The sequence below is a fragment of the Camelus bactrianus genome, chromosome 19 (assembly GCF_048773025.1).
Source record: "Camelus bactrianus isolate YW-2024 breed Bactrian camel chromosome 19, ASM4877302v1, whole genome shotgun sequence".
Classification (NCBI taxonomy): Eukaryota; Metazoa; Chordata; class Mammalia; order Artiodactyla; family Camelidae; genus Camelus; species Camelus bactrianus.
The window spans coordinates 19,913,976-19,936,090 of NC_133557.1; the positions used below are offsets into that span (position 1 = coordinate 19,913,976).

General features: G+C 36.9%; 1 protein-coding gene across 1 annotated transcript in view; it reads left to right on the forward strand.

Moving 5' to 3' along the window:
* The window catches only part of STK4 (serine/threonine kinase 4), a 78,045-nt gene that overhangs the window by 24,363 nt on the left and 31,567 nt on the right, over positions 1-22,115 (forward strand). Inside the window, exons 8-10 of the mRNA XM_010958688.3 lie at positions 1,862-1,990; positions 2,685-2,871; positions 21,397-21,554. Coding sequence (XP_010956990.1) covers positions 1,862-1,990; positions 2,685-2,871; positions 21,397-21,554 — 474 coding nt within the window. The remainder of the gene's footprint in view (positions 1-1,861; positions 1,991-2,684; positions 2,872-21,396; positions 21,555-22,115) is intronic.

Here is a 22,115-nt window from a genome sequence, read left to right on the forward strand (position 1 = left end):
AGGTTTGACTCCTGGCTCCCTATTTACTAGCTTTATGCCCTTGGGCAAGTAACATGACCTCTTTGTTGCTTTGGGTTTCTTATCTTTACAGTGGAGATAAAGTACCTACCTCATATGCCTCTTAAGATCACTTAATCTTAAACCATATAGTATGTGTAATTTCAAACAATGATTTACACATATTAAAGATAGTGTATTATGGATCTGACAAATATCTGCTGTTGTTATTGGGCGGGGCCGATGGTTTTCAATCACGTCAGATCCAATGCACCCTTTTTATAACCTATATATATATTTTTAATACTCATTATCCTTCTGGAATGAAACTCATAGATGGTAAAATCTGTGCTTATAATTTATAAAGAATCAGCATAATATTCATAATATAATGGAGAAGTATAAAGATAATAATTTATAATAAAATAGTACATATGTTAATAAAGAAATGCTCCAGCTTTTCAACTTAGACATAATTAAGTAGTTTAGTTAGACACCTGTACCTAGCATCATGAATGAGTTTAGATTTAAGAGCAGTAAGAAGAACAGGAACTATTTCATTCAAGAAAGACAGGAAAATGAGTGAGTGGACACTAAAATAAATCTAATGTTAAGTAATATCACAACAGGCTCATTTGTATATGACTTAAGAGGAGGGTAATGATCTTACAGACTTCCCCAGTGGAGAGAACAAGGAAATATGATATTCTTGTGCAAGCGAGCTGGGTCTTATTTCTAAGAGTAGCGGCAAATTCTTTTCCTGCCTGGATGGGGTACTGATGAAGTTCTGTGGAAAAGCTATCTCCTGTATTTCGATCCTACCACAAGTTGAAGCATACTGTCCATCTCTGGAGTACTCGCCAAGACTTTGGAGACCATATCCTTTGATGGGTGGTGGGTAGCAGAGACTGGATTGCAAAGAGAAACACTGGGAACAATATCAGAGTAGGTTTGGAAAACAACAGGTAACCCCCACCCCTGCTCCCCCAAAAGAATTTCCATATGTAACTTTCACAGCATAGATTTCTTATCATTGTGTTACAAAGGCAAACAACAAAAATGTAAGATGGCATTAATTTTTAAAACTTTAAGCCATTTCTATAAATGAAATTCAGCAATATCCCTGGGTCTCAAGTATCTTTGTGGATTGAATAATATCTGGACCTACATCTGTTACATATTTGTGACCAGTTTTAGTATTTCTGCAGTGCATTTTGGCACTAAAATCCTTTTTACCTAAATATGTGGTTGGAAATGCTATAGTGCGTTGACTAGAAAGAATAAGCAAGATGAGTAAATTATTCAGTGATTTTTAAACACTGTCTTTATTCTGTTTAAGCCCCCTCTCCAAAGTCATCTCCCAAATTACTAGACTTTTTTTTTGCTTATCTCGAGCAAATTTGTCAGTATTATTTATCAAAATGTCTTTGTACTATGAGATATTTGGAAGATGTGCAGAACGTGCTACAATTTATAGTTGTGCAGGACTGTTGCCCATTTTTGCAGGATTGCTTGTGCCCCTGCCCCCGCCCGGTATTTGTGTTCTCCAAACTTTCTAAGAAGCTCCCAGCACGTTTACAAAACTTCCTCTAGGGGGCGATACCTGCCTGCTGAGAATCTCTAGAGCTGGTAGAGAGAAATGGAGGCAACGTTCCTCCCAGCCGAAGAAGGTGGGCAGAACTTGAGTGCATACGCTCAGAGTTACAAAGGGAGTGTGGGTTAGCTGTTGTCCAAAGCATAAAGAGAGAGAGCCATCCGATTCAATGGTTCAACAAGGATTATAAGTACCTACCGTGTGCTAGTCCACGTTTTGGCACCAGTGCGGTATAAACCATCTCAACCGTCTTCCACTTTCTTGTTTAAGCACCCATTTGTCAAGAGTGCTAAAGGAGTGTCTATACTGCGGGACTTAATTAACGAAGCCATGGACATGAAGCCGAAACGCCAGGAAGCCCAGCAGCGGGAGGTGGACCAGGACGATGAAGAAAACTCGGTGAGCGACGGGCATTGGGGTGGGCTTGGGCGTTAGCGCTTGTTATTTCGCGATTGCCAAGCCAGGTGAGACAGTCGGAGATGTTGGGTCAGCCTGGAGCTGGAGACTCTTCTGGGACGACTGTGTCCCGCCCTGGACCAAGGCTTGCCAGGTCTGGGCTTGATCTTCTCACTGTGCTTCCTAAGACACTTCCAAGTTTTATCCTTTTGCCTCCGTATCTTCTCTTCAGTTTAACTCATTATTCGGGAAGGAGAATGCTCAGGTCTGAGACTGGGTTTTTCTGTGGGGCATCTAGGATCCATACTATGTATGTAGCTTTTACACTTAAAGACTCCCTCACAACCCCAAGATTCCAAGGGTGAGAGCTATGTTACAAGATTCTATTAAGAAGGAGGAAGGGGAGAGGGAGGGGGTCCTTTAAGATTGCAGCTCTCATGTGGGTAAATTTATGACCTTCTTTGGTTAAATAAGAGTACTCTTAATGGAGTATAACCTTTAAAAATTGTGAAGCAATTGTACACCTGTAACACATATAATACTGTACATCACCTATACCATAAAGAATGTTCTCAGTTCTGCAAGGTGGGTTTAGAACCTGAATAAGTGTCACATCCATAAATATTTATACCAAGATGAGAAAACTCACAACCTTTTGATCACATTAGCCCTAATTTGAGATTTTGTCCTTTCACAGGAGGAAGATGAAATGGATTCTGGCACGATGGTCCGAGCAGCAGGGGATGAGATGGGCACCGTCCGAGTAGCCAGCACCATGAGTGACGGAGCCAATACCATGATCGAGCACGATGACACGTTGCTGTCCCAGCTGGGCACCATGGTGATCAATGCAGAGGATGAGGAGGAGGAAGGCACTATGAAAAGTAAGGCTCTGGTTAGACAGACTGACTTCTCAGGCAGACCACACACACCCCAGAGGAAGCAGGTTCTCATGGCCCACGTGGTCCGCTCAGCCTTGAAGCCCTCTTCTGTTGCCACTTCCAAAGGGGTAAAAGCATTGGAGGGTGGGTGGGGGGTGAAGGGTCTGGGAGCAGGGAAACTGGCACATGGAGTCAGAGGCAAAAAAGCATCAGCAACAAGAAGGGATTTACTTTTGAACCTGAACGGCCGTTCTCTTGTTGAATGTTGTCATTTTTTCCGTCTTTCCCTTGATCTGCGGAGGCAAGCACATGCATTGTTTTGGTGCAGAGTTCAAAGCATAACAAATTTCTGAGCTATTTACTGTACATATTCTCTTTAGTCTGTTTTCATGATTCTCTAACTCAGGTTTACCAATTCTCAATCCTTTAAGGATGACCGTACAAATTTAAGAGTCCAATCAAATTCCTTCTAGTTTAAACCCATCTCTGCTTCTTTTCTTATCCTGGTGATCCTTTTTTTTTTTTTTTTTTTTAAATCTGTGACTGAGGCCTCACACCTGTGCTCAGTTCCCATTACAGAGGACCATTCTCTCCTCTCCCCTCAATGGTTTTCTTTCCCCTTACTCTGTGCATTCCAGACCAACTCACAGAGGAAAGGAATTTGGGAATACAAAGTGGTAATAATTGAGCTTTAAATGTACAATTTAGCCTGAACTTTGCGTAGGTTTAAAGCATTAAGTCTCTGATCTTTTCATCATCTTTTTTTCCCCCTGCCTTTTTTTTAAAAATTAGAGCTTCTTCTAAATCAGGCATTGATTGGCAAACTATGGCCACAGACCAAATCCAGTCTGCTACCTGGTTTTGATAATAAAGTTTTATTGGAACACAGACATGTCCATTCCTTTGCATATTGCCTATGACAGCTTTTGTTCTCCAGAGGCAGAGCTGAGCAGTTGTGACTGAGATCGTGTGGCTCCCAAAGCCTGAACTATTTGCTGTCTGGTCCTTTACAGAAAGGAAAAGTTCTTTCAGCACTGCCTTAGACCCTCAGCTTTGTGTTTGATGAATTCATCAATAAAGCTACCTTCAGTGCCTGCTGTATCCCAGGAACTTTGCTAGATGCTGAGGATACAGCAGGAATGAAGATGCGATCCTTGCCCTGAAGGAACTCATTGTCTAGTGCGGGGGACAGACTGTTAATTACACTTTGGTGTATGAAATGAGCTTTAAAACAGAGGTAATCCAAGGGTGTTGGCGAAGCAGAGTGGGAGAGTATTCAACTTAGACTGGGGCTTACTGACAAATTCCTGGAGGAAAAAGAGGGCAGAAAGTTTGGCAGTGAGTAGGGTGGGTGGAGATGTTCCAGTAGAAGGAGCTGTGTCCACAGAGTCCAAGAGGCGAGTGAGCGGTGCCTGGGTTCAGGGGAACTGTGGCTGGTTTATTGTGGCTGGCACAGACCGTTCCAGGGCTGTGGCTGTCAGGCAGCCCCCTCTAATTTTCACCTTTCAGGTCTGTGTATATAAATAATCAACCCTTTGTTTTTGAAGGGAAAAGATTTTCTTTTTCTTTTTTTTTCCTCCTGTTTTGGGGCCAAGGCTCATCATCCGTGCTTGGCTTCTGGTCAGAATTATACAGACGGTGAAAGACTACTACTGTTGATGGATGTGTAAATTGGTGTAACTTTTCTGGAATGCAGTGTGTAGTTAGAGTTTAAAAAGTTCAAACCTATGACCCAGTAAATTCCACTTCTAGGAATTTGGTCTAAGAAAATAATTGAAGATACAGACAAATCATCTGTAAGAATTTTTCAAATTATAAGTGTTACTTATAGTTATAAAAAAAATCTGAATGAACTTAAGTGTTTAGTAGCAGTTGATTGATCAAATAAATTATCATACATCCATAGGATGGAATGTTATACCATACAAAAACATTAAAAATCCTGTTTTTGAGGTGTACATAATGAGTTGAGGAAATACGTTGTTGAGTGAAAAAAGGAGGAGTCAAAATTATATCATGACTCCACAAAAAACAAAAGAAAAAAAATTACAGCATGACTCCAGCTTTACAGAAGTAAAAAGATAAATTAACATGTTAATGCGTGCATAGAAAAAAGACTGAAAAAACAATCAAAGGCTGGAGAGAAATAAACCAAATACTAAAAGTAGGTAATGGGATTATAGGTATTTAAATTTTTATTTATTTTCCAAATTATTTTCTGGAGTTGTTATCAGAAAAAAAATCTCACCAAAAATATTGCTGGTGTCATAGTGTGTCCTGTAAATTAGGACTTTGAATTCTGCGTTGCCTTAAGAATCCTTTTTTTTCCCTTCCTTCTTCCTACTTGCACTGTCTTTTATGGCCTTAAAAATGGTTATTTACAAAGAGTTTATAGAAACATTGTCACTCTCTGCTAGTCTCTTTAAATTCTTATCCTATCAGTGTTTTTAGGGTCTGTTTCATCCCCTAGACTCAAGATTTGTTGTTACATAAATTATCCAGTGAATGCTATGTACTAAATTTAGTTTTTCATTTGCTCTTTTAAGTTGCCAGTGTGATTTGTTAGGAAGGTTTGTTTTGCAGTAATGAGCTGCTAACTTCTAGTTTTTTCATTGACTCTGAATGCTCTATCTTCTACTTGTTTTAAGGGCTTTAATTATGCAGATGATTATAATCCCTGTGTAATATAACGAGGCTGACCCGCTAACTTGTGTTGTGCCTGCACGTGTTATGCAAAATATGCCTTTTTTTTATGTTAAGAATTTTGTTCCAAATATAGTTTTCATATTTCAAGGACTCATTAATTCAGTGGGTTGTTTGTTCAGTTTCTGAGCTTGGATAGTTTTAGCATGTCTAATGAGAAACATATGTGTTTAATTACAGTCATGAGTTTTAAAAACCCATTTAAAAACCTCAGTAGTCACAGCTGAGTGACATTAAATAAACAGTTCATAATCTGCTGCAGGTCTTATAATTCAATTTTTGAGTCACAAGTTCAATAGATTTGCCACTTATTTTGAGATCTTTACTCATTATTTTAGGGGTTATTTAAAGTTTTCATTATGGAAAATTAAAATATCCACACAGTTATACAGAATAATATTATGACCCCTATGGACATATCACCTAGTTTCAGAAATAATTCACTACCCATCATATTTCAGCTCCCCCCACCCCAAAGAAAATAACAAACTGAATTAATTTACAACAACTCTCAGACATTAAATCACTTCTTCAGAATTGATTTTTAAACATTTGAAGAAGGCTATCTGACCAAGCTTGGCTCAGCTACTACCTTAATCAATACAATTAAAAGGTTATTCATCTTATTTATCTTACTTGTCCCTTATAGCTTTAGTAATCCACATGTTTATAAAACTGTAAGACTCATGACTAATACAGAACTGGAGTTTCTTTCTAGTTAAAATTTGTGTAAATAGGCTTTCTTCTAGTACCTTAGAAAAGATATTTCATTTGCCTCTGTTCTCATTTGCTATATTAAAAATTATTATACCAATGCAATGTTAGTCCACTGTTAGAAAAGAAAGTAGTTTATCCCCAAGTCCACTCACTCCATCAAAGAACCTTAAAACTAATCTTGATGGTTCAGTTTTCCCAATGGGCCACTCAGCTTAGTGCTGTGGGTTCCCTTCTTGCTTTTGCCATCTGCAGGCTTTTCCTGTCCTGGTTTTGAGCACTACAATAATTTTGGTTAGTTTTGTTTTTTAAGCCTGGGTTATCTATATTGTTGGGAGTGAGAGGGGAGACCTCTAGTGCTTCAGCGCATTTGATCACCTTGACGTGTCTACAGCGATGATATTTCTAAACTTTGTAAGGGAACAGTTTCCGAGAGGTTGTCGGAATCTGTTTGTGATCATGTGCCTAGTAAACACTGGAGCTGGGAATTGAAAGAACTCAAAATCTATGCTCTTTTCATTCTACTGAACTTCTGATTTGTTTTGGAAGCCTAACCTTGCATTCATGGGCATTCGATCCATAATACAAAACTCATCAAAATTCACAGTAAGACAGGTGCTGGCTTCTGAGGAGATTCCAGAGATACTTTTTTTGAAACAATTTTCTTATATATAAGTTATGTATTATACTCAGGAGGTTAGACATTATAACTGTTAATAATAATCATTAATCATTAGGCACTTAATACATACCAGGCAGAGTGCTTAATCCTTTATAAGCATTTCAAATATTTTAATCATTACAACCACGCTGTGTGGTTTTTCACAGCCACTCCCTATTTTATAGCAGCAGAAACTGGATTGCAAAGAGATTAAGTAACTTGCTCATGATTACATGGTAATAGAAGAGCCAAGACCTAAAGCCAGATTCATGTGATTTCAAAGCTCATGCTCTTAACTATTACATTATCCTGCTCCCCAGCAGAGCCCCTTTATTAAGTTGTTGGGGGAAAGGACTAAGGTTCATGTTAAAGGGCATCTGTTGGCAAGTCTCAGCCTGCGGTCATCTACCTCTCTTTGCAAGTTGTTTCAATAACTGGCACCTCTACCTGTTGCCCCAGGATTTCCAGGGGCAGTGGGCACGTGGTTTCCAGAGGAGACCTGCCTCTGATGATAGGCTGATGATTTTGTTACATCTGACATAGTATGTTTTGGTTGCGTGTACGTGAGTCTACCCTAAAGAGTCAGAGTGCAGCTGGAGGGAGGGGGTTAGAGTCGCGTGAGATTCGACTGCTTTATAAGAGACCCCATCTGTAACATCTGTAACAACCAGAGAGGTAAACTGCGGCCCACACTACTTTGAAAACCCACATCTGGATAAAATATCAGTCTGGAAATTTTGGAAGTCGTCTTTTATTTGTCTATGTCAGTGGTGTTTTTGGGGTAAGGGCTTTAAAAGAACTCTGTCTCCGTGATTTGAAGGGCATGTAAGTGACTTGGGAAGTTCTGTCAGCTCTAGGATCCTTGTACTTTTTCTGGGCCAGCAGAGGGCGCTCTGTAATAGGTTATGAGTTAAAATGCTGTTCCTATTTGTGTCCACAAATACCCTTTCTATGTATGGTAGGCTTCATTCTAGATCAAGACTATTATTTATTTATTTTAACATCTATTTTAAGTAACCACAGCAATACTAGGGCAATGTCTCTATTTTATTTAGGTAGGAGATTGGATACCTCATACTTGGCAAAGTTCAAATAAGACTGAAGTCAGTCAAGACATCTCAAAATAGTTTAAACTTTTCCTCCCACTTTCCGGATTTCTCAGTAGACCTTAACCAGAACTGATGTTTTTTCTTTGTGCGACAAGGTACCATGCATATAGTTTTGAAACTATCATCACCTAAAATGGCCCTAACAAAGTAATTGAATAAATTTTAAAAATAAAACTTATAATTCTTGTGCAGAACTGACTTAAGGAAAGTTATTTTCTGTATCAAAATAAACTAATGATGACAATTTATAGCTTTTGTGGCATAGCCTTGTTAGTTTTCACCTAATTTATTTCCACGTTGACTACACAAAAGTCTAATGCTTTTGGGGGGAATAGCCTTTGCTTTTTTTGTTGTTGTTGTTGTTACTCATTTGCAATGGTTCTTTATGTGTTGGATACTTACTTTTTGTCAGTTATGTGCATTGTAAATCTTTTCTCCTAGCTTGTGACTTGAGCTTTTAGTTTTGCAGGGTCTTTTCTTAGAAAGCAACTTTCATTTTCATGAAGCCACATTTGCCTCAATTTTCTTATACCTTATGCTTTTTGTGTCTTTAAGAAATTCTTAATAATATTGCAATAATTTTGTATGGCGATAGATTGTTACTAGACTTATCATGGTGATCATTTCACAATGTATGCAAATGTCAAATCATTATGTAATACACCTAAAACTAATACAACATTGTATGTCAACTATATTTCAATTAAAAACAAAATTCTGTGCTATCCAGATGACTTAACAACAGTCTTATATTTTTTTTTTTCTAAAAGTTGTAAAGATTTACTGTTCATGTTTAGGATTTCCTTAATATATCAGGGATTTGTTTTTTATTTACAATGTGAGCTACAGTCGTCTAATTTTATTTTTTCCATCTGAAAGACTTGCTTTGTTCCTCCATTCAGGCCTGTAGTCCTGTTACCTTCTCAGGCCTTCCTAGACCATTTATCAAAAATAAATTGTCCTTCCCCTTCTTATTTTTCTTTCAACACAGATTACTACTTGAAATGTATATATCATTATTCTTCCGTGTAAATTTTAGCATCAGTGTATCACATTTTGAAAAATACCACTGGAATTTTGACTGAATTGCATTGATTAATTAGGCAGAATTGCCATATTTATGATGTTAATTTTTTCTATTCATGAACATAGTTTATCTTTCCATCTGTTTGGCTTATATGTTCTATTCTTAGATAACTTTATAGTTTTATCCACAAAGATGTTTTAGATCTTTTTGTTAAATTAATTTCTATGGAATGTTTTATTTGTTCTAATAGGTTTTCTAGAGATTTTTAAAAAATGAAAACAGTCGAATTGTGAATTACAACCTTGGTTTTTTCCTTTTGATCTTTATACTTAAATATTTTACTGTCTTACTAAGACCTCCAATAATAGAGGTGGTAGTGGGTGTTCTTATTTTATTCTTCATCTTAAAGAAAAATTCTTCTAATGTTTTACCATCAAGTCTGATTTTGTAGCAGAGTTTGGTATAGATACCCATTATCAGGTTAAAGAAGCTCTTGTGTGTTTCTACTTTAAGGGATTTCTTTTTTTAATCAAAATTGATGTTAAATTTTATTGTTTGTTTTTTGAGTTGAACGCTTAGCTGTTTAACTTTCTTGCTTACTAATGTATTCAGCTAACATTGTAATTTTTCCTCTAAGTTCTATTTTCACTGCATCCCCTAAGTTTCACATGTGACACATTGTAAACATTTTTTCCCAGCTTGTGGCACTTTGTGATTTTTATATATTTCTTTTGTAACCCATGAATTTTTCAAAAGTATTTTTTAAAAGCCAAATCATATGAATTTTTTTTAACTATTAATTTTAAATCTTCAGTTTCAGAGAATTGTGGCTAAAGAACATGGTCTGTGTGATATCAGGTCTTAGTACTTTCTTGAGACACTTGTGGCCTAATGTATCAGTAATTTTTGTGAAGTGTTGTTTGTGTGCCTTAGGAAGAATGTGTGTTTTCTAGTTATTTGGTGCAGGGATCTATTTGTATCCAGTAGACTTAGATTGCTAATTGTCTTCAGATTTAGCTATTCCCCACTAATTTTTGATGTTTGATCTTTTGGTTTCTGAGGGAGATAGGTTAAAGTTCTTATTCTGTGGTTGTGAATTTGTCTATTTTTGTTAATTGTGAGATACATATTTTTTGAGAGGAGGACTTTTATATTTTGAGGCTGCATTGTCCGATGTGTGTGTAGATTAGAATTGTTAACTCCTCCTGGGAATTGTTCCTTTTATATTCGACTTTCCCAACTTCCCTGAGATATGGGTCCATTAGGTATGAGCTTCCTGCCATACAGGATTGAGGAAGTTCAAGTTAAGAGAAAAGTTCAGCATCTTGTTTGAAGTCACACTAGATCCCAAGCCTTTGACTTCTCATCCTCGTTGCTACTGTGGTGCAGGGCTTCTTGTCAGATATTGTGAAAAGCCTGACTTTCTTGTCTTTTGACACCTATTTCTAGGATTTTCAAACCTAAAGCTTTTGTGATGTTAGTGTTTGGGGTTATCTAGACTTACAAATGTAATAATGAACAGACAAGGTTTTATAGCTAGCTAGCTAGCTAGATTTATTGAAGGATGATAACGGAAGTGAGATAAAATATTAACATTTCAGGAATCTGGGGTGAAGGGTATCTGGATAGTCTTTGTAATACTGGAAGTTTTTGTACATCTGATATTATGTCAACATGAAACATTAAATGATTTTTTAATTCATGATTTTCAGTTCTTAGGAATAAGCCTGAAGAGGCTAATCTGGGATAGTTCATAAATTGAAAGAGTTTCACTTAAGAGTCTCCTAATAAAATAGTATCTTGAGTTGTCGGTTTTTGCTGATTCAGCTATTATATCTGTCATTGATATTGATAGAAATATGTTCTTCAGAAAATAAAGCATATCACACACATTTAGGAAAATGTTAATTATTAATATATGTCATTCAGAGTAATATATTGGATGCTGAATATCATTAGTAGTGCTGTGAAAATAATGAATATTTGTACATATTGCCTTTTGTGTATTTCATATTAAATTATATGTGGGGGTTTTGGGTGTGTCTTAATGTGCAGAAAAACAGTTTTACCATTTCATTCTCAAGCAGTCATCTTTTTTTTTAAAGGAGGAGAATTTCTCCTGTTTTACTTGGTCATTATCAAATAGGATGTTAATATTTAGGAGCTAAAATGAGAACTTCTATGCTGGAAGTATAGAGAGAATCCAAGCTTTCAAACACATACTAGAATACTTTGTCAAATAAAATATATTATTATACTTTAATAATAAAGTATCTTTGAAAAAAAAGAATTATTTTCAGAGGCAGAGATAACTAAAAAATCTTGAATCAACTGAGATAGCCTGATTTGCACAAATTTGTAGTTTAGCAGTTAAATGCTTTTGACTCAAATGAAGAAGTGACAGGCCAAAAGTGGCCACTTAAAATAATATGTACCTCATCTTCTAAAGATTTGACACACAACAGTTCTCCCTCCCAAGACCCATTGGCTATGATACCGTGGTTTTCTTGTCCTCATTCCCAAGAAATGCATAGCAACCAGTTCCCCATCCCTGTCTTGAGGCTTATTAGGCCAATGGGAAGCAGAACATGGACCACTGCATTGAAAGATTGTTTCCACAGACTCAAGCCTTTCAAATTAGACTCAGTGAACTAAAGGGAGTGAGTGGATGATTTCCATTTAAAACTTAAATTTCTAATTGTATTCTAATTACTCTCTTTGAAATGGAATTTTAAAGCATCACGGCATAATTAAGTTAGAGCAACTCAGAACCAGATTTTGGGGGAACTACTGTGACTGTATTATGTGGTAAAAACTTTATGTATTTAAAGTTTCCCAGAAAGTCCTGTGTTTCATGAAGGCACCTATTGTTGCTGTCAGTTTCCTCGTGTTAAAACCAAAGTCCAGGTTCTTGTTGAAATGATTTTATTTCAGCACCATCCGTCAGATGCTAATTTTGGAGCTGCATAAGATGGAAATTTTTGATTCACAGCCTGTTTTCTTTCCACCTGCAGTTGTTTGAAGGGGATCGTCATTACATCGCCTCCCTTGTGTGTTCTCTGTCTCGTTCTCTCTGACTCAGGTTATAACATTTGCAAGGACTGTAAATAGGACATAAAGTACTGCAGGTATTTTAACACTTCTTTTGCTGCAGTAACCTTGCTGTCTGATTTCACATCCCCTCAGGATGTTTAAAACGGTCATCGGAGAATATTAAGTGTCTGTGTATCTTTGCCACTCACAGCATCACATGAGAGATTCAGATGGCATTAGTGTGCTTTACATACCAAAGCTAAAACTTAAAACATTTAGTTTTGTTAGAAACATATCTCTCAATAAGGGTAAGAGAAAGACAAAGGAGTAGTGGAAAAAACATTAATTTTTAGAATCAGTCTTTGAAACTTGGCTCACATCTTACAAACTTTGTCAGCTTCAGCAAATCATTTCCTTTTTTTTGAACCTCAGTTTCCTAGTCTGAAAAAAATGGGGCTTAAAAGTTCCTATTTTGAAGAGTTGTTAAGTTAATATACGTAGAATGCTTAGCACATAAATGCTTTAAAATGGTAAGTAGTATAGTAATTCTATGGATCTTTTAATGTATGAGAGTAGTTTTTTCATTGGACCTAAAAATTCCTTCAACCAGAGATACTCTTCTGCCTCCTAATTCCTTTTCTTTTGCTAGTAATGTTTTTTGTGTTTTTTTTAGTTTTTATTCTTGATGTTAATGGTGTTTTATAAGTGTCACTTCTGTGTCTGAACACTGGCATGAAAATGGTTGCTCTAAATAAAGATCACTTGTCAGTTTCAGTAATGTCTATAAAATGGGCTGAGGAGAGAGAGAGATTGATTTGAATTCCTTGGCAACAAGATGGCAGATGTTTTGAGAATCTGTTAAATAGCTCAAAATACAAGATGATAGATTTTAAAGAAGACTTTGGATTCACGTGAGCCTTCCTTTGTGGAGTTTCAAGCTGTTCTCTTAATACCGTGAAATTTATTACTGACTGGGTTTTTTTTTTTCCATCCCTGAAAGATAATCACTGTGGTTCACTGTGCATTTATCAAAAGTCCCTTCTAGGGTGAGATTTACGATAGAAGAGCAGAGATCTTGGTTCTTAGACTTTTCTGACAGTTGCACAAATAATTCAAGGTCATCCTGCCTGAGTGGAGACTAAATCCTAATTGTGCAGTTGTTCTAATTATGTCCAGATGTTGGGCTGACTTTTATCTTTGGAAACCAGTTAACATTCTTGATTCTCTTGGGATGAGCCAAAAAGCACAGAAACGTGGTGCCTGAAAATTCATTTAAAACACCCTGCCAGACCACATATTAGGATATGAAAGTATTGGATCTCAGTGTAGCTTGACTTAAGGGCTCAAAGCCTGTATTTCGGGCAAGATAAGGCGCTGCTCCGTTCTAGTTAAACTGGTAAAATGAGACCTGAGAATAGCCACGGGGGAAATATATTTTCCAAAAGAGGGCGGTAACATGGTTGTCATGAAGAACAAACGAAAGAGTCCAAAAGATATACTTTGGCTCTTATGCCTCAGAGGGAGATAAATCAGCTTTGATCAGTTAGGGGAATCTACTTCTCTCGAGCTCTGAGCTGTTCTGACCTGCTTACTCTTATTCAACAAGAAAATAGAGATACATTTTGATTCATTTAGATGGGTCTTTTTTTTTTTAACATTTTTTATTGAGTTATAGTCATTTTACAATGTTGTGTCAAATTCCAGTGTAGAGCACAATTTTTCAGTTATACGTGAACATACATATATTCATTGTCACATTTTTTTCATTGTGAGCTACCACAAGATCTTGTATATATTTCCCTGTGCTATACAGTATAATCTTGTTTATCTATTCTACATATGCCTGTCAGTATCTACAAATTTTGAAATCCCAGTCAGTCCCTTCCCACCCCCCCGCCCCCTTAGATGGGTCTTTAAAGAAAAAGTAGATGACTTTCTCAAGTGTTTATGCTCTAAAAAAATATCAACTTGGAACCAGTGTTTGTTGAAAATAAGTATGTAATACCCACCAAGAAGTGTTTATTCATCAATCACTATGTGTCATTACCATGTAGTATATATACAAAAACCAAATGATATGTTTACTGCCAACCAGGAATTTACAGGTTAAGAGGGAAAGGTGACATTTGTCATTATCATTACCTAATATTTATGGGGTGCCTACTTTCTAATTCTTTGTATGTCTGGAACATCACCCCAGGGGCTCCAGATAGTGGCATTTGATGTTGACATAAATTAGTTGAGAAGATAGGACCTCTACATATGAAGATAGTAATATAACATTAGGCCAAATGCTGAGTAAGTGATTCAGAAACGTGTTAAAGGATTTGTGAGAACTTAAATATACAGAAAGGCTGGGGGAGGATGGCTGTTCCAGGCAGGTGCAGAGTCAGAAAGGAGGAGATATGTATCGAACATTCAGTTTGGCTGAAGTGGATGTTGCCCAGATATTGGAGGGCCTTGAATACCATAGTAAGAACTTTGAACTTGATTTTGTTGGTAATAGAGTAGTATAAAGACATTTTGACCAGAAAAGTGATATAACAAAGGTTTTTAGGAGAGTCAGTTAGATGATATAAAGTTTGAAAAGACCAGAAAAGGTGAGACCAACTAGGAAATTATTGTAACAATGAAGGTGTGGATCATTCTCACCTGTGAACCTTTTGTCTCTCTTTGAATGTGCTGCCTCTATTACTCTAATTAGTAACCCTTTGAAATTCAGATTTAGATCTCTTTGAATAGATATAGGGTAGCACCCTAGACTTAAAGAACCAGAGCATCATTGCCCAGAAATCAAGTTAATTTACATAGAGGCAGTTACCAAAACAGGTTACTGGAAGAGTTATTCTAATTGGACTCCAGGGAATCTTATAACTTATGATTCCAGCAATTCTTAGTGATTTTAAAGAACATCCGAAGGAATATTTATGGCCATATACAGAAACTTGGATAATAACTTGCATAATTAAATGAATTAATACATGTAAAGCACTTAGGTGGCCAGTCACAAAACCAAAACCAAAACCCACACATACATAATAAATGTTAGATTAAAAAAAAATCATCATCTGCCACTTGGGAGGTGCCAATAAGTGCAAATCCTCTTCCCTCCTGCTTTATTTACATGGTGTTTGTGAAATTTAGATGGGAACGTCCTGTGGAATCATCTAGTAAAAAGCCTGAAACTTAGAAAGTATTCAATAAATGTTAGTTGAATTTGAACCTGAGTTCCAAAAGAATGGAGCTCTTTTTGTAGATATAGATTGATGTGTGTGTGTGTGTGTGTGTGTGTGTGTGTGTGTGTGTGTGTGTGAGTGTGAGGGAGAGTGAGAGAGATAGACAGACACTGTATCAGTTAGTTTTTGTTGTGTAACAAACCACCTGAAACCTTCGTGGTCTGCTGGGGCTAGCTGACTGTTAAAGTCCTCGGCTAAGACAGCCTCATCAAGGCTACTCTCCACGCAGCATTTCACCATCCAGCAGGCTCACTGGGTTTATTTACATGGTAGTTGGATGTGCAAGCACTTTTTGAGCCCCTGCTTGCAATCCATTTGCTATTGCAATGGCCAAAGCAAATCACCTGGCCAGACCTAGAGTCACTGTGTGAGGGCACTACGAAAGGGCGAGGATCCTGAGGCTACTGGGAGGGAATTGTGGAGGCCATTTTTGCAAGCATCCTGTCTTAGATGCCAATTAATGATAGTGATGCAGATCTGTTTACTGAGAATTATTGTCAATCTATAAAGTCAAACTGAGAACAGGTGCTATAATTTAATTACAGTGTTACTAAGAAAATGTTGGTCACAACTGGAGTGCTGTCCCTATACACTTAATACATGAGTGAAGCACCTCCACATATAAAGAAAGAACCATCATGGTGTAGGCAGTTAATTTCTGGAATCACCAAATACAGGGATCAAAAATACACCTTTTTTTGAATGCATGTTGTTTCTTGCCAGTTAAGGTGTCTTCCCCCTACCAGTTGATCCATTCATTCCTTCAGCTTTAGTTACACAAAACATTTTTGTAACCTGCATCTCTAGATGATATTTTTATTACCATTTGGGCTAAGGAGAATTTAGTCACCTCTTCCATCTATTTAAAAAAAGCGCCCAACACACCACTAACAACAACAAAAAGAAACTCAAAGAATCAGAGACAGCCTTGTCACAAGTATTTGTTGAGTCCTAATGATTTTTCAGTTTGGTCTGGTCTTTGGCTTACGCCCATACAAGTCTAATTTGTGGCGTATTTCAGATTAGAGTCTATCAAGCATCGTAATCCCTCTTCTTTTGAATGCTTATCAGTAACTAGGCATAAAGATGTTTTCATAAGCTACTGTCAAGTGACAGAATCATAGAATTTTCACAGCTGCGATGGGACACTAGAAATAATGTGGTCCATGGGCTCTTTTTGTAGACTGGAACCTGTGATTTTCCCACAATCATATAGTCAGGACCAGAATCTGGACCTCTGAAACCCCAAGACAGGGATTTTTGTAGCGTATTGTGCTGTCTTCAAAATCAACTTTAGCTATTTTGTAATCTGGTACATGTAACCATTTAACTCATTTCACTATAGTTAAATCTCATATATGTGGTTCCATTTTATTCCTAGCTTATACTTGAATGTTGATTCGATCAAAACTACTCTTATTACAAAAGTCACTATAGATTTTGGAACTTCGATTTCTAATAAATATTCCCTGATACTGATATCAAAATGAAAGTAAAGATATTTTAGATAGAGTTTCTTATTTCTGACCCTTAGTTGTTGAAAGGGACAAAGAATATTAGGTATTTTAACTCCAGAAACATTAGAGATCTTTGAGTTGCCAAGGGCTGTCGACATCAAATAGAGAAGAATTAAATATGTAGCAAGTGTTCTCATTTTCTCATCTAAACCAGGATAGAAATTAGATGAATGATTATACTCTAGCTTAAGAGATATTTCTTTGATCTTTATGACATAGTTTAGAATTAGACTGTAGAAATGTCATCTTTAGTGTTTCATAGCCCTGGTTTAAGGGCTTGAATTTCTAAAATCCATCTGTGTTGCAACTGAAAGGAGTTACTGAAGCATCGCAGAAGTATATTGTACCAATTATACAATTTTTATTGTTAGATATGATTTAAAAAAATTATGTCTATGATTTTTGTAACAATTCCACAGAAGAACGTATTTTAAATTACCTATTTTATTTCTCTTGCTGCATAATAAGTTACCATTTTTAAAAACTGAAGTATAATTGTTTTACAATGTGTCAATTTCTGGTGTATAGCATTATAGTTTAATCATATATATACATACATATATTTATTTTCATATTCTTTTTCATTATAGGTTACTACAAGATATTGAATATAGTTCCCTGTGCCATATAGTATAAACTTGTTTATCTATTTTATATATAGTAGTTAGTATCTGCAAATCTTGAACTCCCAGTTTATCCCTTCCCACCCTCTTCCCTCCCCATAACCAGAAGTTTGTTTTCTATGTCTGTGAGTCTGTTTCTGTTTTGTAAGTTACCATTTTTTATTGATGTTACCATTTTTATTAATGAACTCATTTCAGTTGTTTCTCTGTGCGTATATAAAGATGGCTGTATAAACAGACATGAAATGGCAGAAGTAATAAGGAGAGGTTGGTGCATGGTATATGCAACTCACCCTCAAAAACTGGGTGTATTTTCTAAGAAAGGAAATATTCTGTTTTGTGTGTATTTCCTGAGAAAGAGGGTACAGTTGTGCCTTGGAAAGGCGGGGGCTTGTTTCCAGGCCCCACCCCCACCATGGGTACCAAAATCTGCAAATGCTCAAGTCCCTTATATAAGATGGCATAGTATTTGCATATAACCTTTGCACATACTCCCATATACTTTAAATCATCTCCAGATTACTTATAATACCTAATACAATGTAAATTTTATGCAAATAGTTGTAAATATAATGCAAATGATATGTAAATAGTTGCTGGCTTGCAGCAAATTCAGTTTGCTTTTTGGAACCTTCTGGACTTTTTTTTTTTTTTTTAAATTTTTGATTCCTGGTTGGTTGAATCCACGGATGCTGAACTTCCAGATACAGAGTCAGCTGTAGTCTCTTGTTACCACAATACAGTTGTCAAGTGGTGATTTTTCAAAATAAGGGCTTTTCCCTTCTCCCCTCACCCCTTTCACTTTTAGATTATTACTCTGAGCTCATGGATTCTTTTTATTCAGTGTTTTTTTTCTTTTTTTGGTGCTCAAAGCATCCCAGAATTTACCAATGGGAATCCCTCAAGGTGGTTTCTGTGTCCTACTGATATGTCCTTATCGGTCTTTGAGTGCTTGTTTGCTTTTTTTGGCACAAAAAGATGTTGCGGGCTCACTTTGTATTTTTCCTGCCCGAGACCTGGAATCAGCTATTTCTCTTAAGAAGCCTTAGTTCCTTTTAGTGGGGAATGGTACTTGGAAACCAAGATCCGAGCAGGGTGTGCTCATTGCTAACGGGATGCTGTTGACTCAAGACCTTTTAATGAAAAAAGCTCAGAAAAAAGTTGATAAATTGTGAGTTCATGTTAATTCTTCTGTTTAAATACAACACACCAGCATTTTTCTGTACCTTCTTCAGTCTCATATTTCGATATTTAACTATTGCCAGTCCCCTTCATAAGGCTTGTACTACTTTGCACTCCAATTCAGCAACGTGTGACGGTGCCGGTGTCCCCACAGCCTTACCAGCAGATAGGGTATTGTCATGCTTTTGAATGTGTCCCAAACTAAAGTGTAAGAAAGCGCATCTCTAAGTAGTTTTGAGTTTCTCTTATGAGTGAACCTAAGCATTTTTTTCATATTTAAGGACAAATTGGGTATCTTTGTGTGTGTACCATCTTTTCAGGTCTTTAGTCCATTTGTCTACCTTTTTGGGGAGTCTTCCTGGATTTTAGGAATTCTTTATATATTTGGGAGCTTATCTCTCTAAGAGATAAAGAACTCTAAAAAAAATTTTTTTTAATTCTCTTAAAACTTTTATAGTATTTGTTGCAAATATTTTCTTCCAATTTGGCTTACAGTGTATGTGTGCTTATTAATTTTTTAGAATTTATGATGTTTTCATCATACAAAGAAAACATCTCTTCCCTTTTATTGCATCTCGGGTTTTATCATGTTATGTTGGAAAGCCTCTTTCCACATCCAGATTTTAAATTAAAGTATTGCATTCACACATGTTTTCTTCTAGGACTTGTGGTTTCCATTTTTACAGTTAGAGCTTTTATCCATCTGGAGTTTTCCTGGTTTAAGGTATAAAATGTGGGTACAATTTAATCTTTTTCCAAACAGCTATCCAGTTGTTTGGCTATCCATTTGGGCTTTCTATTTTTGTTTCTAGGCTTCCTATTCTGTTCAGCTGGTCTGAACCTAGGATATAGTCAGGATATTTTGTATGAAAGTACACTGTGCACTGCGTATGTTAGCCATCCATAGCACGGTTCCAGTTGCTCGGCTCAAGGAGGCTCTCTAAAGCCCCCTTTCATGTGTCAGATTATGGATGGGCTCTCTGCCCAGTTGTCTCTGAGCCAGCCTTCTCCATTGGTGGTCCCAGAGGAAGGGACTGATCAAAAGGACTTCGCATCCTAACTTGCCAGGAAACCCAAAACACCCCCGTTTTCACAAGTTTTATTTTGTTGTAGTTCCTCCAGAGCTGTATAATGAAATAATACCTTAAATTTAATTTAAAAATGAAATAAAATAACCATGAAAAGCACTTAACATCGTACCTAGAACAGACAAAATAGACATTCAGCACCTAATAATTGACTAGTCCTAGTAAATATTGTGTTTAATCCCAAATAAATGAGGAGGTAACAGTGAAGTAAGCGTTGGCAGTGCCTGGAAGTGGACAGATCTGGGATTGAATGCTGTTGAAATTGGCCATGGTGAGAGTGAGTAAGATGACCAACATCTGAGAGGCAGTCAGGGTGCCGGCTTGGAACTGGACTAGGCAGATGTCAGGAGATAAGACTGCATGGAACAAGACTGCTTGGAGAGAAACGCTTGCTGTTCTTTATCCTCTGGACTCCTCCCTATTCACTTCTTAAGACTCAGAACCCTAGTCTTTTTTTCTGGTTACTAGGGGAAAAGGGCAATATAAATGCATGATCATGGAAAGTACTGGGGGAAAAAAAAAACCTTCTGTACTTCCCAGTATGAGTACTAATCACAAGTACAAAGCAACTTTACCACATGAAATAGTTACGCTAACTAGGTTTTTAAGTCAAGGTAGGTGAAGTTATTCTTCTTGCGATTATAACTAGTTCTAAGTAGTAACTGATCTATTCTGCTCCCATATGGTAACTGCTGTTCCATAGCTACTGATTCTGCTCTGCGGTTGGGCTGCCCTGCTCTATGACTGTTGATTTCAGTTCTCAGCGATGGTTTGAGACCCAGCCTAAGGTCTTTTCTACTTGTCTTCCCTGACCACCCTGCTTACAAGAGCTCTCCATCTTCTGGGCACGTGTAGCTCTTACAGTCAGTTTGATCTATTTAATATTTATCCTATACTATCTTCTTTTAAAAAATATTTAAAAGAATTAAAGAAAACATCTATAATCCTACTATCAGAGACAAGTGCTGTTAACATTTTGGTATTATTTTTTTCTAGTCTTTTTTTTTCTCTTATATATATCTGATTTTACAGAGTTGAGATCTTATGTATATATATATATGTATCCTGTTTTTTTCTTCTTAACTTTATCATAAACCATTTGTAAATAGTATTTTAAAAGTTTCATCATATTTCATGAAGTGGATTGTGATTTACTTACTTTTTTATGTACATTTTTCTCAGTCAAATTATATCATGTGGTTACCAAGGGAAATTACTGTATGTTATCATCCCCTTTTCCCTATTCCAGCGCCTGTAGAACATACAATATATGTAGATGATTAATAAATATTTGTGCTTGCTTCTGTTTTCAGTCTAAAGGAACTCTTTGCTATAGGGGATCCAAAAAGTATTCCTTGCACCTGACTCAGAGTCAGTACCTCGCCAAGTCTTTCCATTTAGAAAAAAGGACCCTAGGAATATCTTTGCATGTATTTTAGGGGGGCCATGAATCCTCTGAAATTGAGAAGCATTTTGAGTGAGCACTTGTGCATTTTCCTGTAGTTTTCATTAGCATCTTAAAGGGGTCCTTATATGACAAAAAGCCACTGATTCCGTGACGGTAGCCCATCTGGACATAGGCCTTATCTGAACCGAAGAGACTCTATTTCACCCTTTATTTTTCTGGGTTTTCAGGAAGAGATGAGACCATGCAGCCTGCAAGACCATCTTTCCTTGAATACTTTGAACAAAAAGAGAAGGAAAACCAGATCAACAGCTTTGGCAAGAGTGCGCCTGGCCCCCTGAAGAACTCCTCAGATTGGAAAGTTCCACAGGATGGAGACTATGAGTTTGTAAGTAGTGCTGGAGGCAGGTGGCCACGTCTGCCGGGGAAAGTTATTTGAAATATCACACGTCCAATTTTGTCGTTTCACTGAAAGTGCAGAGTGCCTGAGCATTTTCTTGTGCAGCTCACGTCTCCTCTGAATGCCCCCGGCGGCAGCTCTGGGGCTGAGGGCCTCAGGAGTTTGAGACATTTTGACTGACATTTGAGCCTTTCCAAGGCCCCCTACTAGTGGCATCTTTTTTGATTTAAAAATTATTTATTCACTTGCCACTTTTCTTTTTGTTGAGTTTGAAATTGTTAATGATAAAAGGAATATTCAGTCATCACATGAAGATGCACCGTCTTTGATAGTCTATCTGGGATTGTGATTTTGTATTTGAGTTACACTGGGGGGCAGTTAATGCTGTTGTAGTGTGTTAGTTGTTTTGCTAACCATTAGCCTAATTTTAGACTCTCTGAGAGGATTATTCTGAATTTTGTCTGAGGATGAATACTAAATTATTCCAAAGTTTCATAGGAAAAACTGGGTGTGTTTTTGCTTTTTCTGCTGTGGAACACTCTCCCTCAA